The sequence below is a fragment of the Odontesthes bonariensis genome, chromosome 16 (genome assembly GCF_027942865.1).
Source record: "Odontesthes bonariensis isolate fOdoBon6 chromosome 16, fOdoBon6.hap1, whole genome shotgun sequence".
NCBI lineage: Eukaryota > Metazoa > Chordata > Actinopteri > Atheriniformes > Atherinopsidae > Odontesthes > Odontesthes bonariensis.
This window is the reverse complement of record NC_134521.1, coordinates 4,864,152-4,887,349: the sequence shown is the minus strand read 5'-3', so window position 1 is coordinate 4,887,349 and position 23,198 is coordinate 4,864,152. Positions and strand designations below refer to the sequence as shown.

The following is a 23,198-nucleotide window of genomic DNA, read 5'->3' as shown; positions in this document are numbered from 1 at the left end:
GATCCAGCCATGAAAAAGAAGACCAGGCATTTAACCATTTCAAAAAAGAAAGAAATCAGTTCAATGTCCTGAGCTGTGCAGCTCTGGCCCGTCGTTGCAGCTGACCCAGGTTTCCAGTCCCAAGCAGCAGCCTGTCAGCCCCCCATTCCCACTTTTCTGACTTGAATTCGTGATTAAAAGGCCATAAGACCACCAAAACAAATCATTAGCGTGAGCCCCGTGTGCTGCTGACTGACCTTCACTCTCTGAGCTGTCGTGGAGGCGTCTGGCTTTAATTTTGGCCCGGTTGCTTTCTGCCTGAGAGCCTTCGGACTCGGACGTCTCGCAGTAGTTCACCTTCTTCTTGTGGCTCCGCCGTGACCGCCGTCGACTCATATCTAGATCGCTGTCGCTGAACTCACTGGAGCCCTCAGTCGCTGCACACAAAACGGGAACAAAGGGCGTTTTAAAGGTTGCGCTGAAAGTGGAACTCGGAACACTAAGGAGCTCCGTTAGCTAGATCATATCAGGATATTAGACCTTATGATATGGTGTTCATGGTAGAATGTACTACAGCGAAGGGTAAAAACTGAACTACCACAAACTATATACCAATTTCATCCTCGTCCTCCTCATCCGTCTCTTCCTCTTCATCATCCGAGTACCCTCTTGGTCTCCGCCGCTTTCTGGAGCTTCGCCTGCGTTTCGGTGGCTTCTTGCTCCGCGAGGAATTCCGACGCTTGCCGCCGTTGCTACCAAAGTCGCTGTCGTCCGCCTCGGTTTCTCCCTCCGTCTCGTTTTCCGATACGACAAACTCCTCCTCTGAGCTGAATCCAAACACACACACAAAAGACTTCAGTTCAGACTAAACGGCCACGTGCAAATGACGGATGAGGCGAGAGCCAGAATTCAATGTGCACCTTTCACTGAGACGAAACTCTTCCTCGCTCTCCTCCTCGTCCACGGTGCTGTCGCTGTCCAGATCGTTGAGCCGCCGGCGTTTCTTCCTGCGCTGACTGGCGCTGGGTCGTGGCGGCCGGCCGTTTTCTTTGCCCTCCTCTGATTGGAGGATGGTAGATATATCTTTTCCTCTATGACCTGTGATGTTGGCCATGTCTTTACCTCGACCAGCTCCTGAAAAGTAAGAAAAACTCAAATTTAATTTTCAATTTTCCAAATCTCTCTCCCTCTCTCACATCTAGAGAACAACTAAAAGCTTTCCAAAAACCAAAGCAAGGACATAACTAGGTGTACTTAAAGGTGGGGTAGGGGATCTTTTTCTGGAACATTTTTTACATATTGCTTGAAATATTCTTCACACCCCCATTGCAACCAATTAATTAAAAGTTTTGACACAAATATGAAAAGTTTTAGTGGCCTCTAGAACGTACAATCTAGGAAAAACACTATCCAATCATACTGAACGGACCGTTAACGATGATTGGATTCTGATGCCGTCCCCCCCCCTCCTTCCCCCTGTGCAGGTACCCTGCTCCGTGAACGAATTACACGTCCAGAAGCTTGGCAGGAAGCTAAACTAGAGCCAGCTTGGCTAGCACCTAGCATTATTAAACGTATAGTTAGCATATACTACTCTTGATTCAGAAGTGTTGGCTCATTATAGACCTATATCCAATCTCCCTTTTATGTCTAAAGTTCTTGAAAAAATAGTTGCAGCTCAGCTTTGTGATCACTTACACAGAAATAATCTGTTTGAAGAGTTTCAGTCAGGATTCAGAGTGCATCATAGCACAGAAACTGCACTGCTGAAAGTTACCAATGATCTCCTCTTAGCCTCTGGTAGCGGACTTGTGTCTGTGCTTGTCCTGTTGGATCTCAGTGCTGCATTTGATACGGTCGATCATAGTATCTTATTACACAGACTTGAACATGTTATTGGGATTAAAGGAACTGCATTAGGCTGGTTTAAGTCATATTTATCTGATAGATTTCAGTTTGTTCTTGTAAATGAAGAATCTTCCTCACACACCAGAGTAAGTCATGGAGTTCCTCAGGGTTCTGTGCTTGGACCGATTCTTTTCACTTTATACATGCTTCCATTAGGTAACATTATTAGACAGCATGGCATAAATTTCCATTGCTATGCTGATGATACTCAGCTGTACTTATCTATGAAACCAGATGAAACCAAGAGGTTGGTCAGACTACAAGCATGTCTTAAAGACATAAAGACCTGGATGACTCAGAACTGTCTGCTTCTAAATTCAGACAAAACTGAAGTTGCTATCTTTGGACCTGAGCGCTTCAGGGAGAAATTGTCTAGCTATATAGTTACTCTAGATGGTATTTCCTTGGCTTCTAGTTCTACAGTGAGGAACCTTGGAGTTATTTTTGACCAGAACTTATCATTTGACTCGCATATAAAACAGGTTTCTAGGACTGCCTTCTTTCACCTTCGTAATATTGTTAAAATCAGGAACATCTTGTCTCAAAGTGATGCAGAAAAACTAGTCCATGCATTTGTTACTTCAAGATTGGACTACTGTAATTCTTTATTATTGGGCTGTCCCACATATTCTCTGAAAAGCCTTCAGTTGATCCAAAATGCTGCAGCCAGAGTTCTGATGAGAACTAACAGGAGAGATCATATTTCTCCAGTTTTAGCTTCTCTTCATTGGCTCCCTGTTAAATTCACAATAGAATTTAAGATTCTTCTCCTTACATATAAAGCTCTTAATGACCGAGCTCCATCATATCTTAAAGATCTCATTATAAGATATTTTCCTAACAGAGCACTTCGTTCCCAAACTGCAGGTTTACTTGAGGTTCCCAGAGTTTCTAAAAGTAGAATGGGAGGCAGAGCCTTCAGTTATCAGGCCCCTCTATTGTGGAATAAGCTGCCAGTAAATGTCCGGGAAGCAGACACCCTTTCCACTTTTAAGACCAGGCTTAAAACTTTCCTTTTTTATAAAGCTTATAGTTAGGTTTGTTGAATCTGATAGTGTGTCTGCTAGTGTGTCTCGTCCTGCCTCCACCTCTGGCACCTTCTATACTTTCATTACCCCCTACCCGAACCAGGGTTTGCATCCCATTCCCGCTTATCTTACCTCTTTTATTTCTCCCCCTACCCGAACCAGGGTTTGCATCCCCACCCCGCTGTGACTGGTGTGCAGTTGGTGAGAGGCTGAGGTGGCTTGTGGCTGGAAAAGATGGTTCTATATATGGATCTATATAGGGAGTATAGGGAATTACTCACTGAGTCTGGTCCTTTATTTATTTATTTATTTTCGTTAGCACAAGTTTCTTGTGTTTACCTTGAATAGGGATGGCTCAGGTGATCCTGAAACATCCCATAGTTAAGCTGCTATAGGCCCAGACTGCTGGGGGGCCTCATCTGACACACCTTTCTTCACTTTACTCTCTTTATGTATATGTGATATTATGGTGGTCATTAACTCGTGTTTCCCTGTTCCAACAGATATCCTTTGAATGGTGTTACAGTGCCGCCGCCGCCGCGCCCCCCCCCCCCCCCCCCCCCCCTCCCCTCCTCTTTCTGTCTTCTCAAACCCCAGCTGGTCGAGGCGGATGGCCACCCTTCCTGAGTCTGGTTCTGCCAGAGGTTTCTTCCTGTTAAAAGGGAGTCGTTTCTCTCCACAGTCGCCTCAGGCACGCCGCTCAGGCCGGGAGATTGGACCGAAAAAACAAAAAGTTTTCAGTGCAATCTGTTGGTTTTCTTAGCTAGGAAATTGTTTTTGAATTGGCTCTATATGAACGAATTGGATTATTTTATGAATTATGATTATTATTAATTAATTGAATTCCAATTGGCTTGAATTGGACTTACTATCTAAGTGCCTTGAGATGACATTTGTTGTATTTGGCGCTATATAAATAAAAATGAATTGAATTGAATATACTAAATACTAAATACGGCAACGATCGATGCTTGCTGTCAGAACAGCGCTCGTGCACCTTCGTGCTCGTTCATGTACTCTAGAGGCGTGCCTTCGGGGGGAATCTGAAGAAAAGGGTTGGGACTTTTGACTTGTGTATTTTCAAAATGCAGCTTCGCTGGACTCAAAATCCAGGATCTCCTACCCTACCTTTAAAGCAGGTGCCCGGGATATCTTTTTCTTAAACCAGTCTACCTACCTCCTCCTTCTGCTTCTTTGATGTCCTCTTCAATGGCCTCTTCGATGGCCTCATCGAATTCATCAAATCTGTAAAATGAACCATAAGTTTAGTCGTAGAATGCATCAAGGACCTTTACATTTACTTTGCACGTATATATTTGCACATAAACATATTTATTTTACTTACTCTGCATATGCCACTTTACTCTGATGTCAATATCAGAGACTTTGTGTGTGTGTGTGTATATATATATATATATATATATATATATATATATATATATATATATATATATATATATATATATATATATATATATATATATATATATATATATATATCTATATCTATCTCCCCACACTGTGCTGTCACTCTGTTTACCGGTTACCATAGTTTATTTCTGCCTTGTATTAAAGTGTTAATTTAAGTTAAATGCAACCGCTGCGCTGAACTATTGAGTTTGAGAGAAACGTCATTTCAAGCCTGTGTATGTCCTGTACGTATACAGATCTGACAATAAAGTTGACTTTGACTTTGATTAATCCCCAAAACAAGAATTCTGTCTCCGAGTGGCTATTCAAACTGTACATGAGCGGTATTTTAATTTCACTAGAAACTCAAACTGCTTTTATTATAGTCAAAGCTACAATCGTATCATGAGTAGGGACGGGAATCTTACTCCTCCAGCACATCGAACAAGCAGATCATCTGCATTGGCCAGTAAATATCCTGCGTTGTATCATTAGCAACATGTTAGAAATCTTTTGCAAATAAAGACAAAATTACAGCTAACGTCAGCCGTCTGTTGGCTCAGTTAAACCCCTTCACACATACTGAACATGTGATAAAAAAAATAAAAAAAAGTGAAAAGTGAGGAAAGAGAGAACACGTGTCGCAAAATATGATCCGTGTAAAGCCTGCGAGGTTTCTCCCACATTTCATTTTGGATGGATTACATAGTCTGTCTGTCGGGTATAAAAATAATCTAAATTCTAATCAGTTTAGGATTTTGTTCACATCATCTGTGAGAAGTTAACTAGTTTTATTCCGTATAGGAGTTCAGATAGTAAACAGGTGTGTGACCGCTAAAAACCTGTGTCATTAAAAAAAAAATGTCAGGAATCTATAACGGACATAAAAGAGCAAGATCAATAACCAGCATCGATAAAATCTCATCAATTTCCATCCTTACTCATGACTGTGTGCAGCATTACAACTCAAATTGATAGTTTTTATGTGGCACAAGCTGTAAATCAGAGGAAACATGAATGAGGTCGGCGTGCATTTTGAGGAGATTAAAAAACAAACAAAGGAGATGCGTGGTCGGCTGAGGGGACATTTATATTGTGAACGACTCGATCCCATCTCGTCTAAATACGCAGCTGCGTGTGTCTACCTGTAGCTGATGTTTTTCTTTGTCCTCGTTGACCTCCGACCCCAGCTCCTACTGCGCTTCGACTCCTTCTTCTCTTTGATTACGATGTCCGGCTTTTCTTCTTCCACCTCCACCTGAGAGGGGTCAGCAGTCTGTTTTGTTACAAACATCAGCACGTTTATTTATTTGTTCATTAGGAGCCCCATTCTTCCTGGGGACCTCATCAAAATACATTACAAATAAAGTTCTTTACAAAAAATAATTTCATGGCATTGAGTACATTATATAATGCATTCATCAAAATTCACAATTCCATTACAAATGACATGAAATCCAGAACATAAACACACAGTTTCCTTCCATCAAATCCAGTCATGATAGTTCCATACATACTAACTCAGTCCACAAGGCCCTTACCATTACACAGCTACTTTTTTTAAGGTCTTTTTAAACAAAGATTTACCATCAATTTGTGAAATGGGTTTTGGAAGCTGATTCCATTCCTGCACGCCCCTATAAATCACTGTTCTTTTTAAAGCATTTGACCTCACTTTAGGTAATGTAAAATACTTTCCCACTGCATCTCTAGTGTCATACATGTGCTTGCTGTTACTAAATTCCAGATGTTTGTAAAACATGAGTGGACTCTTTGTTACCGAAACATGTCTAATAAAATTTAGTAAAGAAAGCTACAGTCGGCCCTTCACAAATAACCAGTTTAAGTTTGAATGCATTTCTTTAACATTTGCTCTATAGCCTCGACTCAGGACTAAACGTGCTGCTCTATTTTGTATTTTCTGAAGTTTTTCTATCAGATCTGCATTTGCATTTGACCAAACTGTGGAACAGTAATCCAAGTTAGATAATAGCAGTGCTTGAGTGATTGTTTTGCATGAGTTTTGGTTAAAAAAATAAGCACATCTATTTACAGAGGATAACACACCGGCCATTTTGCGGCAGATCTTATTAATATGTTGCTTCCATGTCAGTCTGTTATCTATTGTGATGCCCAGCAGTTTGGTCTCCTGCAGCTGTTTAACATGCTCATCATTTATCATTAGGATTTTTACTTAAAGAATGTCTTGAACCAATTAAAATGCAATTAGTCTTTGCCACATTCAACACCAACTGATTCTGTTGCACCCAGTTTACCACAGAATTGAGCTCCTTGTTCAACACAGTGTTCAGCTCTTCAACTGATGATGCAGCAGTGTACACAGTTGTGTCATCAGCATATAAAAACAGCTGTAGATTTTTCAAGTACAAAAGGCAGATCATCAGTAAAAAAAATACTGTACAATAACGGACCCAGGCAACTACCCTGGGGGACTCCACAACACACGTCTGCTACATCAGAATAACAACCATTAAAAAAGACTGAGTTCTGTTTGTTTAATAACTCTGCACCCATTGTCTTGATGACATTTCAAATCCATAATATTTAAGTTTATCCAATAAAATTTGATGATTTATTATATCAAAAGCAGCAGAGAAATCCAGCAATAGTGCTCCAACAATTACTTTTTCTGTGCCATTTTAGAGAATATATTTTTTAATTTGATCAGAAACCACCTTTTCCATTATTTTACTAAGTAATGGTAAAAGACTAATCAAGCGACTATTATTTGGAGAAAATTGTAAGGCTTTATTCTTAGGAATTGGTATAATCTTGGCTTTTTTTTCCCCATTCAATGGGAAAGGTGCAGCAAGATAAACTTAGATTTAAAATATGACGAATCACCGGTCCAATATCATCGGCTACCAATTTCAGAAGATTGTCATCAAGACCATCAACACCAGCAGTCTTAACTTTCTGTGCGTTCAAAATATTTATCACATCACTTAGCTCTACTTTTTGAAATTTAAAAGTGCAATTTTTATCCTTTATAATTCTATTCTTGATAATTAAATGTGATGTCTCGAGTTGTATCATTATTTTGGAATGTTTAGTCTTAGATTTTCTACTTTGTTAACAAAATAGTTATTTAGATAATCAGCAATATCCTTTGTTTTCGTTAGAAAATGATTACCTACATCTAAAAATGAAGGTGAAGGTGCAGGACCGTACAACCTCCCTGTATATACTTACTGTGGGGTCGATGATGTTCTCCAGACTGATTCCTACATAAATGAGACGTTCTTTCCTGCAAGAGATGAAACACAGAAAAAAAAAAGTGAAAAACCACATGTAGAATAACACTGACAGCTTCATTTTGAACCAAAAGCAACAAAGCTTTCACTTAAAGAAAAAAAAAGAAAAAAGAAATCCATTAAAAACTATAACCTGGAGCCAAAACACATCCTACAATCATCTGCTCAGGTTTACAGAGCACAGCTTTTCTCACCTCCTCTCAGCCCGTTCCTTCTTTTTCAAGGCGGCATCAAGGTTTAGGAGCTGCTCCTCAAGTTTGTCGCAGAGCTGCTTCTACAGATGGGATGGATGGAACATTTTTTCAGCTTCACTCACATTTGCTGCCGTGTGGCGGCTATTTCTTTTGACACTGACGTGTACGTACGTGCTGGCAGGGCGGGCAGAACCATTCTCCGTCGGGGATGATCATGAGCGGCGGCCTGAGACAGGCTGTGTGGTAGCCGCTGTCACACGAATCGCACAGTAAGATCTGGAGAAGAGATGCAGACAGCGTTCAGTTTAAGAGAGAAAAAAAAAAAGCAAACTGCATATCCTTACATGAGCCGTCATTTCATTATCAATCATTTGTGTTATTTGATTTTTGTGGATTCAGGTTTTCTCTGGCGGCTCCTTGTCACTCTGGGACTTTTTTTTTTTCTTCTTTTGTTTAGGGGGATGAGTATTGCTAAGAATTTAAAAGTACTTTTACTGTATTTTTAGTAGGGCTGGGCAACGATTACAATTTTTAATCTAATTAATCACATGATTTCCCTGATTAATCGCATTTGTACGCAAAATCCTAAAATGAATCCAAAAGTAGTGTATAGCTTTTAGCATTTAGCTTTATTTTAAATGTGCTGCCATATGAATGAAAGTGCCATAACATTTGTTGTGCAAACACACTTTTAACATCAGCATCTTTCTGTAGTTTTTATGTAGAAGCCTCGCTCCACTGTCTGTTTCCTTGAATGACTTGCTGCTATCAGTTGTGTGTTTTGCCTTTAAGTGATATTTTAGACTGGAACTACTACGCTGAGAAGACAATTCAACTTGGCAGAGTTTACAGATGACTCTGGTTCTGTCGACTCCGCCGTCTGGAAGAACTTTAAAATGAAAATGGCCGAGTAAAAGTTCCGTATCCTTCTCCGTGTTTGGTGGATCTGCCAGCAACAGACTTTTACAATAATAAAATAAATAATAAAACCTGCGTTAATGCGCAATAAAATATTTATCGGTGTTAAATAATTAACGAGTTAACGCGATAATAACGAGTTAACTCGCCCAGGCCTCATTTTTAGTGGTACTATGACAGTTTTTTATTTTTTTTATTTAAAAAAAAAAAAGGGGGGAAAAGTACATATTACATAAATGAGAAAAATCTGCCCTGGTACAGGGTTTACCACAACATTTCGGTACCTATCCACACTGCTGATTTTATGTTCCAAATCTAAATGAGGTGTGTCTGTGACCACGGGAAGAGCCCAAAAAAAAACCGTCGAGGTCACATGGTAAAAACTTTGTCTCTTTTGTTCCCTTCGTCGCCTCTGTTATCAAAAGTGCTTCAAACAGCTCTGAACAGCCTTTTCTTGGTAGTTGAACTACAAATGCAGCTTGGCAGAGCTGCGAGGGGAGAGATCTTTGGGGCACCTACCAGCTCGGGGTGATTTGGAAGACCGCAGTGCTTGCAGGGGTCATCGTTTGGAGGTAGGTCATCATCAGAGGACGTCGACGAGTCCGAGCTCCGTCTCACTCGGTGCCGGTTCCGCCTCTTTTTGCTGCGTTCAACCTTGTAGTCTTCGTCGCTGTCGTCCTCCTCCTCGCTTTCGTCTTCTTCGGAAGACTCTTCTGAGCTTTTGTCATCCTCGTCTTCTGAGCTTTTCTTTTTCCGGCGCGTTCTTGTGTTGGACCACCGAGCCCTCCGCCTTTTCCTCCCCTAAACAAACAAACAAACAAACAAACAAACAAACAAACAAACAAAGCACTTCTTGGTGAAATGAGTCGGATCCGTCTGTGCGTTCTGGTAAATGAGGACGTTTGTCTTACCTTGGATTTGGGCTGCCCCTCCTGATCCGCCTTCTTCTCTCTGGGTTTTCTCTGAACCGTCTTCACGTCCACCTCGTCCTCCTCTTCGTCCTTTTCCTTCTCGCTCTGTTCTTCCTCACATTTCTGAGGCGACGGAGCGGCCTGCGACTTCTCCACCTTCTTGTCGTGGATTTCTACCGCCTTCGGCGTGGGTCTGGAGATCCTCGGCGACCTCCGCAGAGATCTCCCCGTGTTTGTGTCGGACTCCGAGTCTCCCTGTCGCTCCTCTCTGCGAAGCTCAGCTTTCCTCCGGTGCGCGGGGGGCTTGTTTCTCCGACGACGGCCTTCCCTTGATGGAGCCTTGCCACCGTTCGTCACCTCTCTCTTTCTTACAGAGTCCACCTCTTCACTTTTGCCTTTAATGTCCTCGTCTGTGGGCGCTTCGCTGGCTGCTCCTATGGTTGGGTGTTTCTCACTTTCTTTTGTGGATTCGCCATCGGCTTCGTTGCCAGTTTTATCGACTTCTGATTCTTCTCTGTTGGTTTTGCTTTGTGTCTGAGGCCGCTTCTCCTCGTCCGTTTCATCACTTTTTAAGCGTGCACCTGTTGTGGAATTCCCTTTGAGTTTTTCATCGTCTTCGTCCTCTTCACTTTTCTCGGCAGCATCCTTTATGCTTTCCGATGGTGGATGCTCGGCTCGGCATGCTTTAGGCTCTTCCTTAGACACTTTCCCCTCCTCTTTGTCTTGCGTTTCAGATTTTTTATCTGCATCTTCAGAGACGTTTGTCTTCTCGAAGGGACTGGATGCTTTATCTCTCCCTCCACAGGCTTCCTCCGTCGTCTTAGTTTTGTCATCTTGAGGCTTTGTCAGATCTTGTTTAACGCCCGATGCCTCTTCTGCCGTCGGCCTGGACATAGAGTCGCTAAACTTGACTACATCACGTGCGGGCTGGTCTGCACAGTTGACAGTTTCCTTTACGTCTTCAGCTTTGTCCGTCTTTGTTTCACATGCTTTATCAGAACTGATCTCTGAGATGTTATTGCTCTTCTCGGTGGGTTTGCATGATTCTGATTTTTCCTTTTCTAGGACATCTCGAGGCTCCGCACTCTCCTTAATGTCGACTGCTTCTTCCGAGTTGTCATTGATTGATGGTTTGTCTTTTTTTTTAAGGGCACAGGTTAATACAGAGGCTTTAGAGTCGGTATCTTTGTCTGCAGACTGTGTCTCGGTTGTTTCAATATCGCCCGGTTTCTCTTTCGGGGCAGAGTGATCTGATTTCTCTACATTAGAGTGAGATGTCTCCGTTTCTTTAACGTCGCTCGTTTCTTTTTTCTCGTCTTTTGCACTCCCCGATGTCTTTGATTGTTTAGTCTGGACTGTCTCGGATACATCCATGTCCACACAGTCTGGGATTTCTTCTGGAATCTTCTGTTTTGACTCGGCTTCTTTGGATTTCACGTCATGATTTAAATCTAGGGTGCCCGACTTTGTTAATGTTTCATCAGTTCTCTTTACTGCGATCGTCGTACAAGATTCTTCTCTTTCTGCTGGTTTGGATTCTTTCGTTTTCTCTTGCTCTGCGTGAACTGAGGGTTTCTCTACTGTATTATTTACATCTGTACCTGAAGGTGACAGTTCTTGTGGCGGTGGGGGAGACTCGTGGGCTTCCTTCTTTTCGGTTTCCTTTGCTTGCGGCACATCTCTCGTCTCCTTTGCCAGGTCTTCGTGGTTCGATGTGCCTTCCTTTTTAGCTTTCAAGCCTTCCTCTGTGGCTGGAGGACTGCTTTCCCTGGTGTCCACACATTTTTCTGCAGCTGCTTTTGTCGTCTGCTCTTTGTCAGTGGCAGCCTCTTTTAGTTTCTCCGATGGAGGCTGAAGTTCGCCGTTCACTTGATCGTTCACCTTGTGCGTCTGCTCAGGAGTCGGCTCAGCTTTAGAAGCCTCCTTTGGGTTGGAAACAAATGGACTTTGCACTGTAATGGCCCCGTTTTTTTCAAAGTCTTCACTAAACTTCATTCCTCTTTTTTTTAGAGGGATTTTGGCCTGCTGGTCATTCTTTAAGGCCTGCTGGATCTCCTCCGAACTGTTCTTCTTCGCCTCCTCTCCCTTTTCTTCCTTTACTGACACACCTGACATCTCAGAGGATGGCGCCGGTTCACTCGAACTCGATTTAGCTTCCATCCCGTCTATGGGCTCTTCTTTGATGTTCTGAGGATTCGGGCTGATATTTTCTGAGTGGAGCACTGCCTCAGATTTACCTTTGACGATGCCATTGAGTGAGGCTTTGGCCTCATGAGCTTCTGATTTAGGCTTGTCTGTCTGTGTTACTTCTCCATTGTTTTCAGACTTTGGTGAGACTGGACAAACGGCCTTGTTTGAGTCTTCGCATTCTTCATCTGACACATCTTCAGTCTTTTTGGCATCTCCTGAAAAATCGAAATATAAAAGAAAAAGTGAAAAGACGGCTCTGTGTTTGGATTTCACTCAGAACTCTTGTTCTGATGACTTAAAATAGAAATATATCAGAATTTCAATACACGGAGAAGCTCCTTTATTAGTAGGCTCTTTATGCTTTACACTGCATGTCATACTATTCACTCATTTAACTCATTGATGCCGGGAAAGCATTGCTACCTTTAAAGCCGGGGGCGCTGTTGCGTTATTCTACCTTTAAGGCCGGGAAAGCGTACACGTCTTTTTTCCTGTATAAGGTTGTTTTGCACCAATTATTGACCTCTGCGACAATGAAATGCATTATAATAGACACGTGAGAGTGTCGTCATGTTCCTCGTGTCATTGTTTTGAAGTTAAGTTACATCGAACAAGCATGGAGGACTTTCAGTGGGAAGACATTTCAGACGGGAGCGAATTTGAGCAGTTGTAAACAATGCACATTGAGTGCTTCGGCAAGCACTATCGCCGTTACATGTGAGGCAGACTGTTACAGTCATTACATGCTGTTCTTGATATCGCTGACAAGTTTATTTTATTACTGTTTTCTAATTGAAAATAGCGCTGTTCGTGCACTTTACTTTTTACATTTTCTATTTTCGTGAAGGTGTATGTAAATAAACTCAATTTCCAAAGAAAGCCACAGGTGTAAGCTCTCAAATACTTTTTGAATTTTGTTTCCATCTGCTACAGAGGCTGAGAAATCAATCATTTAGTAGGCGTTGACACAATTGCTGAATTTCCAGAAAACTTCAGGTTTTAGGGGGTCTTTCTGAAATCGCCCATAGGTTTTACAGGCATTCTTTTCCAGGCGTTTTAGGCCTAAATGGGTTAATCCCAGCTAAAAAGAAAAACTTTAAAAGTAAAACAACTGAATTTCCCTTTTTTTTAATTTATTTATTTTTTTAAATAAAAATGGAAGGAAGGAAAGTTTACCTTTTTCTTTGTCCTCTTGACCGTCAGGATTACCTTCCCGTTCTTGGTCTCTTTTCAACAGCGCTGGGTCGATTTGGGTTTTCAACAGAGCAACAACCTCAGCCAGGTCATTTCTGTCTCTGCAGTGAGAAAAAACAAAAACACAAGTGGATTTTAATGAAGGTTAGCAGAATGAATTAGCAGTGGCTTACAACCGCTTTGAAGCAGAACTTTGAGTCATTTCTGTGGATAAAGAAACGTGAAATCAAACGACTGCTCCCTTTCGTGCGTTTGCGTACCTGACGACACACTTCCACGACGACCCGTCTAAGTCGTCCTGCTCCTCCACATAAACACGCACGTTGTTGTCCTGGTCCAGCTGAAACCAATACATCTGTCCGTCTTTGTCCCGGCCGATCGGCTGCAGCCGCATCTTATCCGGGTCCTCGTCATTGATGGCAGTTTTAAACTTCACGTTTTCATCAAACTGACACTCGCACAAATACTGGAAAGAGAAGAGACCGAAGATGGTTTATAATGAGCAGACACCAGGCTTATATCGACTCCACCTCAGAACGCAATGATGGGAACACAGCGCCTGGGCCCATACGCTAATTTTCAGTCTGTGTGTGTTGAGGTCAGGGCGACAGAAGTGGAGACAGCTCACTGTTTCTTTACAGGAACTCAAGTATATGTATCAATTTTTACTGTAGTGCGCGTATAGTGTTGTCAGCGGTGAAAATCACACACACACAACAAGGGCAGGACAACATCTCCACTTAGACAAAGCCTCTTCATCAAGTCAGGACTTATGCGCCTTGATTGCACATCAGAGCCATGCGTCACAGTACAGAACACAAACCAAAATCATTAGATAAGATTCAGGTATACGTTTAAAAGTCTGAACAAGTGTGAATTCTTGATTTTCCATTGATGAAGAAGTCAACCGCTACACGGCATGTTGCTGACCCGTAACAATGCAAAGCCATTTCAACTCTCGTCTAATCCGTCTGAAAGCTTCTTCGTCGCACCTTTCGGTCGCCCTCCTCAATGTTCCAAGACTGTTTTGTGCTCAGTCCTTTCAGGTATCACTTTTTGCGGTTCTAAGTTTGACAGTAACGATCCGACATTCAAACAGTGGTCAAGAATTTGGACTTACGGGAGGGACTGAAATCTTTACCCTTGTGTTTGAACAATATCTCTCCCCTAACTGCGGACTTTTACTGTGGCCAATCAGAACATCTAGAAAAACACTGAAAGAACAGGTTCTGACTGATCATAAACTGAAAATATTGCTAGAATTCTATCCTAGTGAGCTGACGTCACTCCCAACGGAACCACAAAGCCTAAATGTCCTAAAAAACAACGTTTGTTTTTGGATCAAATAGTTCTAGGGGATTACTCGATAAGATAGTGGGCACTGGAGATCTACTTAAAGGACAACATGCCTTTAAAATAGGGATGTCCCGATCCAATCCAATATGATATTTATTTTTTTATCAGAACTATAATATTTCAAAACAAATGGGAAAAAACAACAGCTTTACTGTTATGTGTTGGTACCATCAGACCATCTCAACCATAGACATAATATACGTAGACGCCTCAGACTGACGCTGCCTATTGGATGGGTCTCCAATGCCTCCACATTGCATTTATTTCAACTGAAGAAGGTGTATATCCCCAAATACAATAATCATAACTCCCCAAATTTCTATGTCTATGGTCTCAACTACACACAGAAACAACGCATGCGGCATGGCGTCACTTTGCTGCCGTAAAGCGAAGCAGAACATGGAAGCAGCTTGAGGCTGGGGGCGCGAAAGTCCGCGGTGTGGAGGTATTTTAAAGTGGAGGACAAAAACGTTGCGATTGCAAACTTGATATATGCAAACTTGGGATTTCAAGAGGTGGCAACATCCTTGATAAGAACAGGAACTCAAACCTCAAACCTGACAAGGTATAGATGTTGGTTTTCATCAAGAAAAATGTACATTTCCTTCTGTGAAGCCAGAGGATGAGAAGAATTAGGATTGGCCTTACTTTATAACACTGTGCTACTTTTATTTGCTTATTTGTTTACATGCCTGCCGGGTATTTCAAGTTGAGCTGCTGCTCGTTTTTATATTAGACATTGTTGCACTAATCTACAATGTGAAGAATTTGTTTATTACTTGAGTTCAAACTACCTCACAGAAGTGCTTTGTTTATAATTGTTAAATGATAAAATAAGTGAAGAAAATTAAAAAAAAATCAGGGACATCCTGGATCTGTTTCTTTGCCGTTCTTCATTTTTTTAATGTACTGTAGAAGTATCGGATCGGGACTATGTATCGGCAGAAACTCAAAATCAAATGACTCGGAGGCAAAAAAAAAAAAAAAACTGATCAGGACATCCCTACTTTAAAACCCTTTTCTCTGGTAGTATTTGCACAACAGAGAGGGATGCTGGGGGGCGTAAAAGCCTGCTAGCAGGTAGTGGTTGAATGAAGAAAAAAAAAATAAATAAATAAATAAATAAAATAAAAAAAAATCACAAAGCAATGCTACCATCACATTTAGGCTCAATAAACTCTGGGCTACATCGTCGGTCCATTCCTTTATAACAGGCTAGCATTAAGAATGATTGTTTATATGAGCAGCTTTTACCTATGCAGACTTAACTTAATTACCATAAATGTAATTATGCCTCCACTGATGCTACTGATTGAGCCTGCTTCTCTCCATCTCGAATGAGTCAAAACGCCCACAAAACGAGAGGAAAGGAAACAAGACTGCTTTTTCTACAAACAGCGGCAAAAAAAAAAAAAAAACTAAAAACAAAACAGTGAGCTCACTTTAAGTATCCCCGTCTTGCACTCCAACGCCAGCTCCTTGTATCCCTTTTGTTCGAGGTCCCATGCCCAGGTTGTGTTCAACTCCTGGCAAACCTGCAACAAAGGCAAGAAATGGATCTGACGATCATTACGGTTATTTAAAACATTCTTCCGTTTTTTGTTTTTTTTTGGGGGGGGGGGGGGGGGGGGGGCCTTCAAATCGCAAGACTACGATACACAACTTAACTGTGATTGAAAGATGAACTGCTGTTACCGGGGAATATGGGCAAAGGATCTTCTCCCACTAATATTTAGCGATGCAGAGTCAGCAGCCAAGACGCTAAGATCACATGTTGTGTTGTGTATTCATCATTCATTCATCACTGAAGTTATTTGGTATGTCCCATGTCAGTTTTGTGGTTTCACATCTAAGCCTTCAGCTGACGAATCATCCATACACAACACAGACAATTAGAGCAAATGCACTGTTCAAACAGAACTCTAGAAAGTGAAAATGTGTAACATGCGGTGTGTGAACCTCTATAATCAATAGTTGACCGTTTACCTTGACTAAATACTTCTCCCATCTGTCTGCTGACACAGACTTGCCAATCTTCCTCAGCAACTTGACGTGAAGATCAACCAGCAGCTTTGGAACTGACGAGACAAAAGAGGAGAAAGTTATCACCCTTTGTGCACCCAGAACACGGCGCACATGCAGGATTCGGTGACGCCGAATCCTCTCTTGCGCTCAGAAAGAGTTAGCAGGCAACAACAACACTAAGTGATGACATCTGACTGTCTTGCAGATTGTGGTGGATCACAATTCCTAACAGACGTGACCTTCTGAGGAAAACCCAAAAAGGTTTGTGCCTGAACAATGGGAGAAAGCCCAACAGCTTCTATTAGCCGTGCAGACTGGTAAAAATGGATCCATTCGGCATGTTTTCAGCATTCAACCCGCATGTTGATGTCCTCATGGGAGAGGCTGTGGTTGGAAAAACATGCTTTTTCTTTAAAAACCTATCACAGGGCAGCGCTTACTCCTGCAGCCCTGGAAAAAGAAACAAAAAAAAACAATAAAAACTGAAAATGAACCAGTGTACTTGAGCTTAAAAGTTTCCATCACTTCCAATCGTATCTTAAGCCAATAAACAGGCACAACTCGTGCAGGATCATTCGACATGGGTCTGAACTGCTGATTGTGTCTTTCTCCATGAAAGACGAAAGCCAAGTTGAAGTGTTTCTTTAAAATCGGCGTGAAAGGGCGTTAATCCCGTTTGAGATGTGACCTCAAGTAAGGTTTGAAAGGGACAGAGATTACACAGAAAATGATGAGATGAAAATGAGTCCGCAGCTGCGACTGTTGGTGAAATGCTTTCATTCACATTTTACATGTGGAATTGATTATTTTGTCCACAAAATGCGAGACAGTGGTTTAAAAAAAAAAAAAAAGCATGTTAGTTTCCCACAGATGTCCCAACTGTATCGTCTTTATGTGACCTAATGATCACGTTCACTAGTTACAATCACATTTCAGAAATTACAAAGAGAAAATGTCTTACTTTTATTACCTAGAAATGAAGTCTCACAAGCCCTACATTTACTATATTTGATGGCTTTGCTTGTCAAAAATCTCTCAGTAAGTCAGTGAGTTTACTTGTGTTCTTTAACGAACAAAAATGAATGAATGAATAGAGAATGTTTATTCACTATTTTTATTTTATTCTATTCGCTTGTTTTTACTTTAATTGTTTTCATATATTTTACTGTATGCTGCTGCTACAAAACAATTTCCCAAATTGGGATGAATAAAGTATTTATCTATCTATCAATCTATCTAAATATCACTACAAATGTGTCACAACAAAGCGATCACCCAAAGTGTAGGTTCCTGGCATTAGTCTGCAAAGCAAAGCAAATCCGAAGCAATCTTTGGAAAAAAGCTCCACCAAAAAAAGTGAATCAGACACGTTTCCATTGAGTTTTTCCTCGACTTCATTGCAAACCAAGATGGGGTGAAGAAAAGATGGTGGGAAAGGACAACATTGCTGCGAAGTGAATCGGGCCACACTTTTGTTTGGTTCATCCCTGTTATTCTCGATGGTGCGTTCCAAAGTTGGCGTCACAATAGCTGGTGCTCCGGGCGCTTTGGTTTTTGTTTTGGCCAGTCACTTTGTAGCCTGGCACGCACAGGGCAAGGCGCCCGTTTGAAAAACATTAAGCTGCTGCAGGGAAGAGTGTGTGAGCGGGTCCGTCTCTACAGACATTTGTTGAAGGGACAGCTATTGTAAATGCTACTAAAACATCAAAAAACTGCTTTAAAATTAAACAGAGAAGCCATGAGGGGATAACAACTGCGATGGATATCCACATCGTGGAGGACACTGCTCAGTGTTTCCAATTATTCCCATTTCCATTCACAGCTTCTGAACGCACACCCAAAACGGCAATGGAAGCCCAGCTATTGCTCCAGAATATCTTAACACACTTAAGTATCTCACCGATGTCTCCTGTCCTTAATTTCTCCAGACGTGGTGTGAAGCATTTTTTGTTTAACAGACACCTGATTGCTGACAACCACTACGTTCAATGTCAGTATTTCTTACCATAACCAGCAATGGAGGATAAGGAGCAACACCTTCCGTGCTTATTTCCAAGCGGCTTAGCTTTAAAGTTGCACATCAGGTCGTTGTTATTGTCCGACGAAGGCTTTAAAAAGCTCTTTCTCTGTACTTGATCCAGACTCTGCTGATGTATTGTTGGACAAAAAGTGAATTCATTTCAGCTGAAAGCTGAGCACAATGCATAATTGTTGATCTAATTCCAGGAGATACTTCAAGTTCTCTGAAATTAGGCGTAAAATGAATGTGCTATATTTGTATCACCAGTCACAACTGCCAAAAACGAGTAAAAATGTCAGCAGCAGAGACGGAACCTCAGAGCGTTTACATGACATGCTTCGAACATTTTTGTCCATTCAAAGTCTGATGTCAAAATATTAATTGTGGTTTTAGGATTGCAAAAAGACTTAGTTGCAAGATGTAATGCGACATGAAAATATTTGATCCACACCAAATAAACAGGAGCTTGATCAGTGATGCCACCCAAAGCCAAAAAAAAAAAAAAAAAAAAAAAAAAAAGAAATCAATTAATTTTGCAGGGACTAATCAAACAGTACTAGGCAAATGCACGAGAATCATGGCTAGTATTACAATTCTGAAGTAAAAATCACCGGCGGCCCTTTTATGTTTGCAACTCATTTTTCAACCATTCATCCATTAAATTTTCCTAAAGTGTTGAAAACTTTCATCCCACAACATAAACTGACGAAAAATAAAATGCTAGTTTTACAAAATGACGCTACTACATGATAAACATACGCTAGAATGGTGCTTGTTAATCATGAGGTCGCACACAATCCACAGGCAAAGTAAAATAAATGAAAATCTAATAAATAGATAGATAGATAGATAGATAGATAGATAGATAGATAGATAGATACTTTATTGATCCCGAAGGAAATTCAAGCATCCAGTAGCAGACATAATAAAGCAATAAAAATGTTTATACAATAATAAACACTTTTAAAAAAAATCTAAGAATTTAAAAAACTGTTTAAGAATATAAAATAAAGCAGCAGTTACAATAACCCCCCACTTTTTTTATTATTATTTATTCATATACCGGATTAACCACGAACAAATCATATTACCACGGTGCTGTTTAAATACACAAGGTGACAGCACATGTTAATGAGAAGCGAGAATTAAAACACACTCAATCGGGAACGCTTCAGGAGCGCGCATGCGCAAATCAACACAACCGAGCGAGAAAAAAAAACGTCAAGTCAAGTACAAAAGGCAGCACAACCGGAAGTACAACGATTTTACATTTTTTTTTTAAAATCCCTCCAAACGACTGATTGTAAAGGGGTGTAGAAGGGAGTTAATATCTTTCAATAAAACATATATGTATTCAATAGTAATTGTACAGCCAAGCAGCATGTAAACTGTCTACATAAGTTTTAAGCAGTTAAAAAAACGTTTTATTGTGAAAGCCTCGGCCGGATGTCAGTGCTGTTGCGGATAACTTGTCAGTTGGTGAGCTAACCACTTATCTGGCAAAATATTTTAACTGTAAATAAAGTGCATAAATTCACACCCATTTCACACGTAGGCGTATTTACCCAAAATCTAAATCTAAATCCCCAGTAAATCCGCAGAGTGTTGGATGAACCATCATCACATCTATGTCTGTGTTGTTGTACAAGAAGCATCGGGCACAATAATGCCTGGAAAAAAAAATTAAGCTCAATTCAAAAGCTGAAAAGTGACAGAAAAACATCGAATAATTCGACTGGCTCACACTTGAAATGTCATTAAAATGTGCACGGATACATTTTCCACTTCGAGCGGCAGATCTGAAACTCGGTTAACTTGTGTTTAAGTAAACACGAAGGTTGAGAAAACCACACAATAACACACAACTAGCTAACATTAGCTGCTAGCACGTTAGCTCGGTATCATTATCGTTAAAGCAAACGGTGAAGCCTCTCCTCCTCCTTCCCCGCTAGGAGCTGCATTGTTTTTGTGCCCTACCTGAGGATGTGTCCTGCAGGTATCTCTCCAGCTGAGGAAAAGTGAGCTCCGGTAAATCCAACAACGCTCCGTAACGCTCCAGGAAAGAGCAAATCACGGCGTAATTTGGACACAAACCGGGGGGAGAACTCGCTGTTGCCGCCGAAGCAGCCATCTTTTCCACACCAGTGTCAAGTCAGCCGGAACTAAATGTGTGACTTCCGGTGTTAACAAAATAAAGCAGCACCAGAACGATCAGTCTTTTAAACTATTTGCACAAACATTCCCATTTCCCCCAGTCGTGTCTGTGTTCATTTATAAATTCCTTAAAAATAATAATAATTATATATATATATATATATATATATATATACATACCATATAACATAATATATATAATAATAATGATTAATAATAATAATTTATTTTTATAGCACCTTTCATACACAAAATGTAGCTCAAAGTGCTTTACAAATAAGATCAATATACAAAGTAAATAAAGTAAAATAACTACAAGAATAACAAAATAGAGTACAATAGAACATGTTGGGGGGGTAGAGTGAGGAGGAAATAGATATAAATTAAAGATAAAGTACTAAAAATAGAAAAATGAATTTACCAATAAAATAGAAAAACAATAAATGTAATATATAAATAGTAATAATAATAATAGAATTGATAAAACTAGTAGAAGGCGAGGGTGTATAGATGTGTTTTTAGCTGCTTTTTAAAGTTTGTAATATCTGTTGACTGACGAATGTACACTGGTAGAGTGTAGAGAGTTCCAGATTTTTGGTGCATAAAAACAGAAAGCAGCTTCACCCGTCTTTTTATATTTCATTTTAGGAATATTTAATAAAGTAGCACCTGATGATCTTAGAGCTCGATTTGGAACATATTCTGTGAGTAGTTCTGAAATGTACGGAGGTGCTAATCTATTCAGAGATTTAAAAAACCAGTAAGAGAATCTTAAAATCTATTCTAAAAGACACAGGGAGCCAGTGTAGTGAAGCTAGAACAGGTGTGATGTGTTCTGTTTTTTTTTTGTGTGGGTGAGGATTAAAAGAATTTAATGCAAGATTTCATCAGTTGAAAAAAATAAAAAATCTTAAAATCATTAAGAGTTCTTTTCTGTTTGTAGTTTTGTGGGGGGTTTGTGTGTGTGTGTGTGTGTGTGTGTGTGTATGTATATATATAAATGAATAGCTTTATATATAATAGAGGGCTTTCTTTTGTGCAAGAGGGGTGCAGTAATATGCCACTGAAAGAGCTTTGACTTTGGCACTTCTAGTACAGGATGAGTAGTATTCTGGAGGATGAGGACTGGAAACAATCTCCTGATAACAGAACATTTTCAAAACCCTTTCACATTTTTTTTTCTCAACAATGACGAAGCAAAAGTCGAATTATCTAATGGCTTTCTAGAATTATTTAAGTTAAAGGTCGACTTACATGTGTGGTCAACTCAGATCAGCATCTTTAGCAGCAATGACAACCTCAAGTCTTCAAGAATGATCCTAAATGCCTGGCATAGCGTTCCTGACATACCGTGTCCTCCATTCTTCTGGGTAGAAACATTCAAACTCAACCATGTTGGAAGGTAAGCTTCAGTGAACAGCCATTTCCAAGTTTAAGGCGGGTCCAGACTCTGGCAGGGTCACTCCAGGGCCTTTCATAAAGATATTCTTGGATTTTCTTGGTGGAGTGTATTAATTGTGAACCTTTGATATTGCACACAGACGTGCAAATGCAAATTCATTCAGGCAAGGCAAGGCAAGGCAAGGCAATTTTAAGTAATAAGGCAATTCAAAGTGCGTCACAGCTACATAAAATCACAAGAAGGCAATAAAATAATTAAAAAAATATATATAAAAAAAATAAACAATTAAAAAATAATAATTAAAAAAAAAATTTAAAATTTAAAAAAAATTCAGCAACTCCAGCTAAGATTTAAAAAATAAAATCAGCCTGCTCAGTTCTCAGTTTATTCTAAAACGACCCTCACAAGACGCAAAGAATTGGTCACACAATGGGTGCAGTTCAGTGTAAATTCAGGAACTGAATCCACAAAGAGCCTTAAAAGGTGATCAAGACTTTACAACCCAAATTAAAGCAGGATTTAGGATCAGAATCAGCATGTAGAAATAGCCAAGAGATGTTCATGGGGTGCATACCTTTCAAATACAGTATGTCCATCAACCTGGAAGAAATTCTACCTGATTAATCATTAAACTTACAGTGGGACACACCTAGTTCGAAGTTTCAACCATCTTTCAACTTTTATTTATCTATAAATACTTGTTTCTGATGTTATATGTAGGTTGTGAATAGGAGACATGTCAGAGGTAAAAAAATAAATTAAAAAAAAAAGGGTGAAAAACCTGCGATTAAACCGAAACTGGAGCCACAGTAGCTGCTGATAACTCTCCTCGTAAAGCTTTGCGATAACAAACTTTTTAGTTTCATTCATTTTTTTGTCAGAGTAAATCTTTGGTTATCTTAACTGTAGGTCAGACAGAACACCCTTGAAGATATCCCGTTCGTGGTTCGAGTTGGACAGGGAAAAAGAATCTGAAAGTTTGCGACTTTTCTGGCCACCAGAGGGCAGAAAAACACACTTTGACTAAACTTTTTACAAGTTCAGGCGACGCCAGAGCAGGACCAAAAGGCTGACATAAACACACACGCACACACTCTGTTTCAAAAAGAAAATATCCAACTAAAATGGTCCAGTTTGAAGCCTCTAACTGCAAATCACAGATTTACACTACGACAAATAAATACTTTACAATCTGAAGTATTATATACTTTCAGTAACTGAAGAAAAAGACGGC

General features: G+C 40.3%; 1 protein-coding gene across 2 annotated transcripts in view; it reads right to left on the bottom strand.

The window, feature by feature from the left end:
• rsf1b.1 (remodeling and spacing factor 1b, tandem duplicate 1) overlaps positions 1 to 20,560 on the bottom strand; it is a 28,507-nt gene extending 7,947 nt beyond the window's left edge. Inside the window, exons 1-15 of one of the 2 annotated variants that reach the window (XM_075487457.1) lie at positions 20,386 to 20,560; positions 16,350 to 16,441; positions 15,806 to 15,898; positions 13,268 to 13,473; positions 12,990 to 13,108; positions 9,624 to 12,028; positions 9,232 to 9,513; positions 7,966 to 8,070; positions 7,795 to 7,874; positions 7,539 to 7,593; positions 5,471 to 5,601; positions 4,093 to 4,160; positions 900 to 1,113; positions 592 to 806; positions 237 to 416 (exon numbers count right to left, since the gene is read on the bottom strand). In XM_075487457.1, the coding sequence (XP_075343572.1) occupies positions 237 to 416; positions 592 to 806; positions 900 to 1,113; positions 4,093 to 4,160; positions 5,471 to 5,601; positions 7,539 to 7,593; positions 7,795 to 7,874; positions 7,966 to 8,070; positions 9,232 to 9,513; positions 9,624 to 12,028; positions 12,990 to 13,108; positions 13,268 to 13,473; positions 15,806 to 15,898; positions 16,350 to 16,441; positions 20,386 to 20,539 (4,399 nt within the window). In that variant the 5' untranslated portion in view covers positions 20,540 to 20,560. The remainder of the gene's footprint in view (positions 1 to 236; positions 417 to 591; positions 807 to 899; positions 1,114 to 4,092; positions 4,161 to 5,470; positions 5,602 to 7,538; positions 7,594 to 7,794; positions 7,875 to 7,965; positions 8,071 to 9,231; positions 9,514 to 9,623; positions 12,029 to 12,989; positions 13,109 to 13,267; positions 13,474 to 15,805; positions 15,899 to 16,349; positions 16,442 to 20,385) is intronic. The other variant, XM_075487458.1, reaches the window with a different exon arrangement.
• Positions 20,561 to 23,198: the final 2,638 nt, after the last annotated feature.